This window comes from Cebus imitator, unplaced genomic scaffold (genome assembly GCF_001604975.1).
Source record: "Cebus imitator isolate Cc_AM_T3 unplaced genomic scaffold, Cebus_imitator-1.0 Scaffold36, whole genome shotgun sequence".
NCBI lineage: Eukaryota > Metazoa > Chordata > Mammalia > Primates > Cebidae > Cebus > Cebus imitator.
In genome coordinates this window covers 3,448,260-3,459,102 of record NW_016107351.1, presented here as the reverse complement: position 1 = coordinate 3,459,102, position 10,843 = coordinate 3,448,260, and the positions used below count along the sequence as shown (strand labels likewise).

At 58.6% G+C, this 10,843-nt stretch overlaps 1 protein-coding gene across 1 annotated transcript; it reads left to right on the top strand.

Annotated features, from left to right (window-relative positions):
• The first annotated feature begins 2,078 nt into the window (after positions 1-2,078).
• Positions 2,079-9,650, top strand: CBX2 (chromobox 2). Its single transcript, XM_017524959.2, has 5 exons — positions 2,079-2,235; positions 2,310-2,353; positions 3,275-3,340; positions 5,555-5,660; positions 7,461-9,650. The coding sequence occupies exons 1-5, from the start codon at positions 2,164-2,166 to the stop codon at positions 8,769-8,771; spliced, it is 1,599 nt and encodes a 532-aa protein (XP_017380448.1). The 5' UTR covers positions 2,079-2,163; the 3' UTR covers positions 8,772-9,650.
• The last annotated feature ends 1,193 nt before the right edge of the window (positions 9,651-10,843 follow it).

Here is a 10,843-nt window from a genome sequence, read left to right as displayed (position 1 = left end):
CCTGACCTCATGATCTGCCTGCCTCAGCCTCCCAAAGTCCTGGGATTATAGGTGTGATTTTGGATCACACGCTCACAGTATGTATCTGATTATTTTATTCTGGCCAAATCTGTCATATATGTTTAGGTTAATGAATTACCTAAATATTATGTTACCCAAGCTGAGTGTTTGCAGTCAGGTAGATGACATACATGTCAAACCTCCCAGGACACTGATTTCTTTTTCGATGTACTAGTATCAAATTCTAGCAAATTTATTTCTTAGGCAAAAAGAAATCATTCCCTTTTAAAGCCTTCTTTTCTTTAAAAAGAAATCAAGCAAGCATCCCAGCATACCATGGGTCAGAGGAAACTGGAAGCTTCCAGGGAAAAATCTTAGACCCAAGATGAATTCTGCAAGGAAACATGAGTTGAAACTGATCCAGCTATTTGTAGGATTACAATAAATACACCTCTGCCCTCAGCTCCACAATTTACTGCCAAGCTGTACAAGGCAGGGATACAAAAGGAGCCAGTGGAGAGAGACTGTTAGCGGATCCCTTCACTCCAGAGGCCAGTTTCATCCCAACACAAGGATTCTTTACTGCCTCTGCCCCTGAGTAAACACCTTTCCCTCAAGCAAATTTCCCTTTCTCCTGCCTTCTTTGCAAACAACATCTGAATTTGCACGTTCTCGCCAGGAAATCAAATGAAAGTAACCTATTTAACCAAATAAACGGAAGAACACGCCGTCGAGGGACAGATGGGTTCCTACAGTTCAGTATTTTTACAGTAGGCCTTTCTGTTAAAACAAAAAAACACATTTCTCCTGCAGAACCCTTTATAAATATGGTTTTGATGATCACAATTACATTCAGACAGTCTCCTACAACAACAAACGACTTTTGGATCTGCTCAACAGAAAGAAGACTTTGCAGCTGTGTTCAAGGAAGCAACAAAACCAGAGAGTGAATTTTCATTGAGTCAGATTGCACTGAGACGAATGAAGCTGAGGCTCAGGTCTAGCTCTTTCATTATGTGTTTGAGTTGCAGATTCAAAATGTAAATAACTTAAAAGGATGCTTGCTCATGAAATTCGAATCTTAATACCGGAATAAAAGAGTAGCGGGCGGACCACGATCCCAGGGAGGACGCGGGGACACGGGGACACCCCCACTTCCAGAACGTTGTCTGGTCCCTTTTCTGCCGCGCACTATTGATCCGATGGACTCCTGCCACCGAACCCTGACCGGCCGCTACTGACCTAGTTCTGAGTTAGGAACAGCCCTGCAGACCGCCCCCTCCCCCTCCATTCCATCAAAATCGGGGAGCAAATTCAGAAAAGGTGCAGCTGGCTTTCTCCCTACACGTGCCCTAAAACTCGGAGGCTGGGTTCCACTTTCCCTGGATGTTTAATAAGAACTTCGGGCAGTTCGCATGACTTCTTTCTCAGAGTGCCTGGTGGTTTAAGTTCATGCGTTTTCCTCTCTCGCCTTTGGAGGGGGAAGCCTGGGCTGCTGGGGTCTGTGGGCCCCTCCCCCGGACTTCATTCTCCATTCCTTCCCCAGCCCCCGACCCGTTTTGCTCTCCTGCAAAAAAGGGCGACACCACGCCCCTCACACCGACCAGGAAACGCCAGTTCAAGAAGGGTGGGGCCCCGCGCGCCCCGGAGCAGCGCCCCTGGAAGGCGGGGGCAGGAAGCGGCCGCCGCGCCCCGTCCCGCTTCCCTCCCTTCGAGCCAGAACAATGGCCTTTAGCCCGGAAAACAGAGTCGGGAGCGAAGCCGGGCGCGCCCCGGGGGCCACGCGGGACTCGGTGGGCTTCACAGGCCCGAAGCCCCGAGGCGCCGCCTCCTCCCCCGGCCAGGGGCCCACCCGCGCCCCCGCCCCCGCGCGGGACCCCCAGCGGGAGCGCGAGGCCCAGCCCGCCGCGGACAATGCGCGCCCCGCCCCGCCCCGCGCCCGCCCCGCGCCCGCCCCCCGTCGCTGATTGGCCCGCGCGGGATTTGGGCAGCGCGCGGGGGCGGGGCGGGCCGGGGCGCGAGCGCGGGGCGGCGGTGCGCGTGCGCGGGGCGGGCCGGCGCCGGGCGGGGGCGGTGCTTTGTGTGCGGCCGGCGGGGCGCGCGGCGGTGCGGGCGGGCCACGGGCGGCGGGCGCCGCGGTCGGGCGGGCGGGCGCGCGGCAGCATGGAGGAGCTGAGCAGCGTGGGCGAGCAGGTCTTCGCCGCCGAGTGCATCCTGAGCAAGCGGCTCCGCAAGGTGCGTGCGGCCCGCCCGGCCCCCGCCCCCGCCCGCCGCCCGCCCGGCTCACGGCCCCTCTTCTCTCCCCGCAGGGCAAGCTGGAGTACCTGGTCAAGTGGCGCGGCTGGTCCTCCAAGTGAGTCCCCCGCGACGCCGCCCCGCCCTGCCGCCCCCTCGCCCGGGGCTGGCGACGGGGAGCCCCTCGGCCGCGCCGTCGGGGGGCCTGGGGGCGCCCGCGGGCAGGGCGGGAAGTTCGAGGTGTCCCCGCGGACTCCGCCGGCTCCGAGGGGGCGGGGGCCGCCCGGCCCGGGGTTGCCCTTTGTTTACACGTCCGCGGGTGCGGGGCTGGGCGGCCCCCCGCGCCGGAACCCCGCGGCCCGGGGCCCACGCGCCGCGCTCACCCCTCCCCTGCCCCGGCCGGGAGGGAGGCGCGGGACGCGAGCCCCCCTTCTCTTGGCCAGATTCTCCCCGCTGTAACCTGAGCTTCCTGTTGATGGATGTAGGGTTTCTTTTTCTTTCTTTCTTGTAGTGGAAGGGAGGGGATTTGGCGTCCCCGGAAGGGGCTCTGGCTCTGCACGGCTCCTCCAGCGGCCCGGTCCCCCCAGACCCCACTCTTCTTTCTTCGCTTCCCCTCGAGGTGCCCCGGCCCGCGCGCCACATTGTTCTGGATCTCGGGCTGGGCGCCTGTGCCCCTCCCTGCATCCTGGACCTGCCTTCCCTTCCTCCTCTGGCTCCGGGCCAGGGTTTGGGGGATTCCCTCTCTCTGCAACTTTGCGTTTTATTGGGATTTGTTTTTCTCCCAGGCAGAGACTGTGGGAGTCCTCTTGCGGCCTCGTTTTAATTGGGGGGTTGGAGCGGCAGTTTCCCTTTGGGTCTGTGGTTAGTGCTGGCTTGGTGGGGGGTGGCCAACCTCCAAAACCTGGGTTTGGACTTTGAGAAGTAGGATGGTGCCGTCGGCCCGAGTCGATGGGCGGTGAGGACGGGCCGCCTCGGACTGCTTTGCGAAGCCGTGATCGTCAGCCTGGCGCCTCATGCTGCCCTGCCCTCTGCCTTGCAGACATAACAGCTGGGAGCCAGAGGAGAACATCCTGGACCCGAGGCTGCTCCTGGCCTTCCAGAAGAAGTGAGGACACTGACTGCACAGTGGGGAGGGCATGGGGGGGCGGGGGGGCGGTAGTTGGTAGCCTCGCTGGGCGCTGCCCACCTGACCGGAGGCTGAAGCTGGAGCTGTGGTCTGAGGTCCCTTAGCAAGATTGTCTCCAGGGCCATCTCTGTGGCTGGCTCTAAAAGTTCCCAGGCAGGCTGTATCCATCCCTGTGAAGACCCTAAGTGACTGCTGCTTTGATCGTTCTGACAGCCAGACTTGCAAAAAAACCACTTTTTCAGTTGCTGCAGATAAAGATTGCTAGCTTCTCTGAGCCTTTTCCGCTGAATAATTTACAAATGGCTTTAACAAAAATCCAACATGGCAGGTTTGCCACAACGACGCAGGCCTGTCCTTCCAGCCCTGCACTCGTGTGCCATCAGGCAAGAGAAGGCTCAGAGAGGGAGCTGGAACACACAGCACGAGGTTGTGCTTGTTGTGGTGTGTCTCTGGAGAACGTAACATTTATTTTGCTCTGGGCTGCAGAGCATACAGTACTGAGTAGCCCCATGGGGCTGGATTGGAGCAGACTTGTTTCTGTAATTCTAGATGTCATTGCTGTTGTTAGGTAGGAGGCTTGGGTTGAGAGGTAGGCCTCCTTGAGATGCTTGAGGGCAAGGGGTGATGAGGAGAGGGCAGCAGCAGGAAGAGCCAGGAAGTGCTGCTCAAGCAATGGCAAGACGTGGGGTTTGCACTGACGGCTCCCCCAGCTCCCCAGGCTCCCCGGGCTGAACTTGCCTTGGGGATAGAGGCAGAAGAATTGGTTGTTGGAGTCTTTCCCAATCAGCGTCCATCTAGTAGGTTTGTTCTCTGTTAGCAAAAGCTGCGTTGACTTTTTTCCACTGTAGCAGGACATTTTGGGTCTTCCCAGTGGAGACATGACAGTGGGGAAATAGAGGTAGGGTGAGCGAAAAGAAAAAAGGTCAGCCTCTGCTTGCTGAAATCCCTTTGGAAAATCGTAATGGCAGCCCATTTTCTGTCCTCTCTGGGTCCTGTGAGCCTTGTGGTGGGGGGCATGGCTTGACCCACTTCAGAGGCTGGTAGATTTCTCTGCATCTGAGACAGTGTCCTAACTTGAGAGAGATTGTGTCCTTGCCCCTGGTTTTGGCTAGAGCAGAGCAGACGACAGAGGAATACCTGATACACGAGTTTAAAACCCATGGGTGGCCTGGATTATGTCGTGGAAGAAAGAAAATGGGGAAGGTGGCTGTTGGGCTTTCTCCATCCACCAAAATGCCCCCTGGGCACTAGGAGCTGGCCGTTACCTGCTTGGTATTGGCGGGGCTGGAGGTGTGGCCTCTGCTGCTCACAGGCTCACAGCACTCAGTCCGAAGGTTAATATTTCAGCAGAGGAGACCCATGCAGCACCCCATTGTCCTTTTAGGAGATTTCGGGTGAAGGACCAGCACTTAATTGGAATGTGAGCTTTGCCTGGTACCGATCAGATCTGTGTTTAAGAGGTTGCCTTCCAGGTCCCAGTGGGATGATGTTTGCCGAGTGTAATTACCAGTGCCTCTTCCCTTGAGAGTAGCCTGAAATACAAGCTTTCTCTGGGGGCTGGAGGCTCTTCAGGGGGTACTGCGGATGGTGCATGCGTTGAGCCCTGCGTGCTTCAGAACACGGCACCTCTGCCATCCCTGTCCAGAGTAGAGTTTAGGAATAGGCAGGTCTTTTCAAAAAGGAAAGAAGGAGAGCCATGCGCCAGCAGCCAGGCTCTGTGAGGGCTGGAGGGCCTGTAGTGCTCCTTGCTCGGATGAGCGTTTTATGCATAGGCAGCTGCCAAGGGAATGGGTGGCACCTCCCTGCCCTGGGTTTCCTTCTCCTCTTGGAATTTAGGAGGTTGGACCCCGTGGCCAGCCAGGCCACCTGTAGTTAGGATATGCTAGAATTTCCACGCAGCGGTGCACCTGCAGGAAGCTGTCTTTAGAGGGGTCAGAGAAAATGGGGATCACTGGTTTCCCAGCATTGCTTTGGCTTCAGTTTGTCCTTACCCAAATGAAATGAGATGGCTGGTTACCGATCCTAGTGCAAAGAATGGGGTCTGGTCTCTGCCTTGGGTATTGATATGTTTCCAGCAACAAGATGTGCTATTACAGGCCCTCAGGAACAGGGTGCTGCAGTCCATGGAGTCCCATAGGGTGGAATGGGGTATACACAGGGCTTCTCCTCTGTTAACTAGTGGTGTGCCTTCAGGGAACACGAGAAGGAGGTGCAGAACCGGAAGAGAGGCAAGAGGCCGAGAGGCCGGCCGAGGAAGCTCACTGCCATGTCCTCCTGCAGCCGGCGCGCCAAGCTCAAGGTGTGTGTTTGCGCCTGGCCTGCTGACCCCACCTCCCAGTACCCGCTTGGGGCGGGGGCAGGCAGAGGGAGGGTTTGGGGCCCTCAGTAAGGGGGTGGCACTTCTGCCAACAGTCTGTCCCTCTGCTCGGAAGACAGGAGCCCCCTTTCTTCCTGCCTCAGTTTTTGCTGTCAGGGACCCCAGCTGGCTGAGTTCCTCCCCACCCCTCCCAGGGCCTTCCTGCTTCTGCTCCATTCTGTCCTGCAAGCGCCAGACTGCATGGCAGGGTCAAACTGCTGCTCACAAGCACTTCTCACTCCAGGGGGTCCTCTGGGGACAGAAAGGAACAGGAAACATGCATACAGTAGGTGCTCTAGCTGGATGTGACTCACAAGCCCAAGATTTTGGGCTACTCCCGGCCCACCTCTCAGTGCACCTGAAATGGAAGTGGCCAGATGAGGCAGGGCTAACTCAATAGCCGGGGGTGCCAGGAGGGGCCTTGCAGGAGGGCAGAGGCAATGTGGGGTGATGATATGCTTGTCCAGACTGACTCATCACCCCTCCCACTGCAGTGATGGACTCATCCTGCCTCAACCCCAGGGTCCACGGCACGGCCCCTCCCTCCCCTGAGGACAGATCAGGCAGTACAGGGGCGGGGAGGAGGGCTGGCCTCAGTTCTGGATGTGTCTGATTCCCTCCTCCAAGCACTGTCCCTGGACCTCCACATGATGTGGCCACAGGCTCAGTCACTTACACAACTCACTTTTCCAGGAGGGTTTCCTGAATCAATGTTTTTACTGGCCTTACTTTGTCTTGAAAATATTCTTTTGAACAGGAAGGCGGGGCCGCAGAAGCCCTGCTGACTGAGGAGGGCCATGAGGCAGTGACTGATGCCTGCCAGGGGAGCGGAGGCCCTCCAGGTCTGACAGAAATCACCCCTGTTGAATTTGGGAGAATCGGGCAGCAGGGAGGCAGTGTTGGATCTGACGCTGTAAAATCCCCACCTAGCAGGCAACGTGGAGGCCCATGAAACACGAGGACGCTCTTATTTAATATTTAGGGTGACAGCCAGAAGGCGAGGAGGGCAGTGGTTTGTTTCCCACTGTCCTGGAAGGCTCATACTGGGAAATGGGGATACTGACGCCCACTTGGTTTAGGCCGCAAAGCTGGGCCTGCTGCTTCATGCGACCCGGAGCCTCGCGAGTCCTGTGAACTGTGACACTCTGGATACAGTTAGTTCCCTTCGAATGTCTGCTCTGCGGCCCCCTTGAAAGCTGACAGTGGACGGGGTGTTCTGGTGTGGACTCCGTCCTTACTCTGACTTCGTTTTTACCAGCTACCTATTTTTCTCTCTCTTCTACCTTTAATTTTGTCTCTCACGGAACTGAGTGTGGTGAGAGGTTGCACCTTCCTGATTGCCCCTCTGGTCTGAAAGCCACAGGAGGTGCTGGCTGCTCTGGACCCTGGGAGCAGGCAGTGGGGCTGGGACAGCTCCTTTATCTTTTTTTTTTCTTTTTTTGACATAGTCTTACTCTGTCGCCAGGCTGGAGTTCAGCGGCGCAGTCTCAGCTCACCGCAGCCTCTGCCTCCCAGTTTCAAGCAATTCTCCTGCCTCAGCCTCCACAGTATCTGGGACTACAGGCAGACGCCACCACACCCAGCTAATTTTTGTATTTTTAGTAGAGATGGGGTTCAGCCATGTTGGCCAGGCTGGTCTTGACCTGAACTCCTGACCTCAGGTGATCCGCCTCCCTCAGCCCCCAAAGTGCTGGGATTTCAGGCGTGAGCCACCGCACCCTGCCAACTTCTTTGTCTTTTTAGGAACCCGATGCTCCCTCCAAATCCAAGTCCAGCAGTTCCTCCTCTTCCTCCACGTCGTCGTCCTCTTCCTCAGATGAAGAGGATGACAGTGACTTAGATGCCAAGAGGGGTCCCCGGGGCCGGGAGACCCACCCAGTGCCTCAGAAGAAGGCCCAGATCCTGGTGGCCAAACCTGAGCTGAAGGACCCCATCCGGAAGAAACGAGGCCGCAAGCCCCTGCCTCCGGAGCAGAAGGCGACCCGGAGACCCATGAGCCTGGCCAAGGTGCTGAAGACGGCCCGGAAGGACCTCGGGGCCCCGGCCAGTAAGCTGCCACCTCCACTCAGCGCCCCCGTGGCAGGCCTGGCAGCTCTGAAGGCCCACGCCAAGGAGGCCTGCAGCAGCCCCAGCACCATGGCCACCCCAGAGAACCTGGCCAGCTTGATGAAGGGCATGGCCAGCAGCCCTGGCCGTGGTGGCATCAGCTGGCAGAGCTCCATCGTGCACTACATGAACCGCATGACCCAGAGCCAGGCTCAGGCCGCCAGCAGGTTGGCACTCAAGGCCCAGGCCACCAACAAGTGCGGCCTCGGGCTGGACCTGAAGGTGAGGACGCAGAAAGGGGAGCTGGGAATGAGCCCTCCAGGAAGCAAAACCCCAAAGGCCCCCAGCAGCGGGGCTGTCGAGCAGAAAGCAGGGAGCACTGGGGGGCCCCAACACACCCATGGCACCAGCAGGGTCCCTGCTGGGTGCCCAGGCCCCCAGCCAGCCCCCACCCAGGAGCTGAGCTTCCAAATCTTAGACTTACAGAATGTCAAGAATGGCATGCCTGGGGCAGGTCTGCTCCCCCGCCACGCCGCCACCACCAAGGGTGTCCCAGCCACCAACCCAGCCCCTGGGAAGGGCACTGGGGGTGGCCCCATTGGGGGCAGCGGGGCCACCATGCCCACCGACACCAGCAAAAGTGAGAAGCTGGCTTCCAGAGCAGCAGCTCTGCCCACCCCTGCCGGCAAGAGGGACTGTGTCAAGGGCAGTGCCACCCCCAGTGGGCAGGAGAGCCGCTCGGCCCCCGGAGAAGCCCGCAAGGCGGCCACGCTGCCTGAGATGAGTGCAGGTGAGGAGAGCAGCAGCTCTGACTCCGACCCTGACTCCACCTCACCACCCAGCACTGGGCAGAACCCGTCAGTGTCCGTTCAAACCAGCCAGGACTGGAAGCCCCCCCGCAGCCTCATCGAGCACGTCTTTGTCACCGATGTCACCGCCAACCTCATCACCGTCACAGTGAAGGAGTCTCCCACCAGTGTGGGCTTCTTCAACCTGAGGCATTACTGAAGCCCCTGAGCCACCAGCTGCTTGGTCTTACCTCCCCTTCCCTGTCTCGGGCTTTGCTGACTAAGTGACTCCCAGCCCAAGCCCCCTCAAGGGTCTGGGTAGGGAGGAGGAGTAGGTGGTCTCCTTGAAGAGCAGGCTTGGAAGGGGCTTTTCCCCAGCCCCCACCCTGCCTTGCTGGCCTGGTCTCCACCATGTTCCTACCTCTGTAGGCCTCTGCTCTCCCCTCCTGCCTCAGGAAATGTGGTGGCACCCGTGGCTCAAGGTGACTGTCTTGAACAGAGCGGGCTTCTTTGTGGCTGCGTTCGTGCTGGGTTTGAACTGCCCCTCCCTGGCCTGCAAGACTGAATCACAGCTTTGCTCCCATCTCCCAGGGTCTGAGGTATCAGGAGGGGGCTTCTGGCCCACCTCACCTTCAGCCTTGGGTGGCAGGAGAGTGTCATGGGGAGGCAAGGCCAGTGGGACTCGTGTTCCCTCCACCTGGCGACAGCTTTTGGGAGATGGGATGGGTGGGGGCTGGCCTGGTTAGCATGGCCTCAGCCAGCAGTGGTGGGGTGGGGAGCCATCCCCTGACAACTGGGGGCTGGCCAGGTCCTTGATGTGAAGGACAGTGGCTGGCAGCTGGCGTAGAGTGAGCACAGGAGCCCTAACAGGCTTTTCGGCCATCTAGCCCCGGTTCAGGGCAGCATCTACGGCCCCCACACAGCCCACAGGCCAGCATGGGTGGGGTGGGAGGGGGTTCCACCTGAAGAGCCTCCACGCTTCGGAGCAGGAGGCAAGCTGTGGCCACTGCCCGCCCTTCTGCTGTCCCAGTGAGAAGTGACCTGAGTCCCCTTCCAGACCCACCCCCTGCCCGGGGTCCACTGAAGCATCTTCCATTTCCAAAAAGCCCAGAGTTCCGTGTTCCAAGGAAAATCCGACATGGAGGTGCTCAGGCCCAGAGGAGTCCTGTGGGCAGGACCCTTGGCAGGGGCAAGCCCCTCCCTCTACACCCAGGACTGATTTCTGCTAACAAAGGACTGGCTTGGTCCTAACTGTGGTCCAGAGACGTCCCCAAGACAAGGATGGGAGTGCTAGCTCTTGAGAGTCACTACGCCCGTCCGCCGCCTTTGCCTGTGCTGCAGGTGTTTGCTGTGGGTCCTGCCCACGACTTCCTGCTGTCTGTGCCTGGCCCTGCCCACGTGAATGAGCCATACCTTGAGGAATGTCACTTTCCTTGGCAATCCCCCTCACCGTTAGGGGTTCCCTGTTTGGCTCCTTTCCAGCTGAAAATACCTGTACCATTTGGGAAGCTGGATGAAGTCTGGGCGGCCCCCGGTATAGGGCCCTGGAACACTGAATCTGTCAGCCTCGGCCTTGAGGCCACGTTAACTCAAGAGTTTGAGCCTCTTCCAGGTGGTGACATGGGAGCTGCCTTGTATAGCTTCTGACCAATGTCAGGATTTCTGTTCTGAGAGCACCTTGGGCAGAGACGGGCAATCTGGCCACTGGATCTTTGTGATGCCAAAAAGAGAAGTTAGTGGGATTGAGTGGTCACTTTCTGTTCTGATGGATGAAGAAAGTCAGCCTGCAGGCATGGGGCTATTCCAGTGCCTGACCACAGGGGCGGCTACCCTTCCACAGAGCAGCCTGGACTTGGAGAATGGGCTCTGGTTTCCGGGGGGGCAAGACCCCCCCAGTACCTCACCGTGCCAAATAGGAAGAGGTGGCCTTGGTGTAGCCAAATTGATCTCAACAGTGTGCCTTTGGGGAGGAACCCATTTCCTTGGCTTCATTGAGGGCCATCCATATGCCACCTGGGGCCAGCCCACAGTGGCTGTGTTGGCCGCCACAGGAATGGTGCCCACCTTGCCGAATTGAAGGGCTGAGAGTCCAGGACAGCTAGGCTGGAGCTGGAGGCAGTAAGGGGAGGAGCTGCTCCCACAAGAGAGGGAGAGATTCCAGCTCCCTGCTCAACCTAGGAGGAGTGGATCCTGGCACACCAGCCTCCCTGTCCCCAGACAGCCAAGTTCGTGCCTCCTTCCTGCGGAGCACGGTGCTGCCTTCAAGGCTCCAAAGCCGGGCCAACAGCTCTC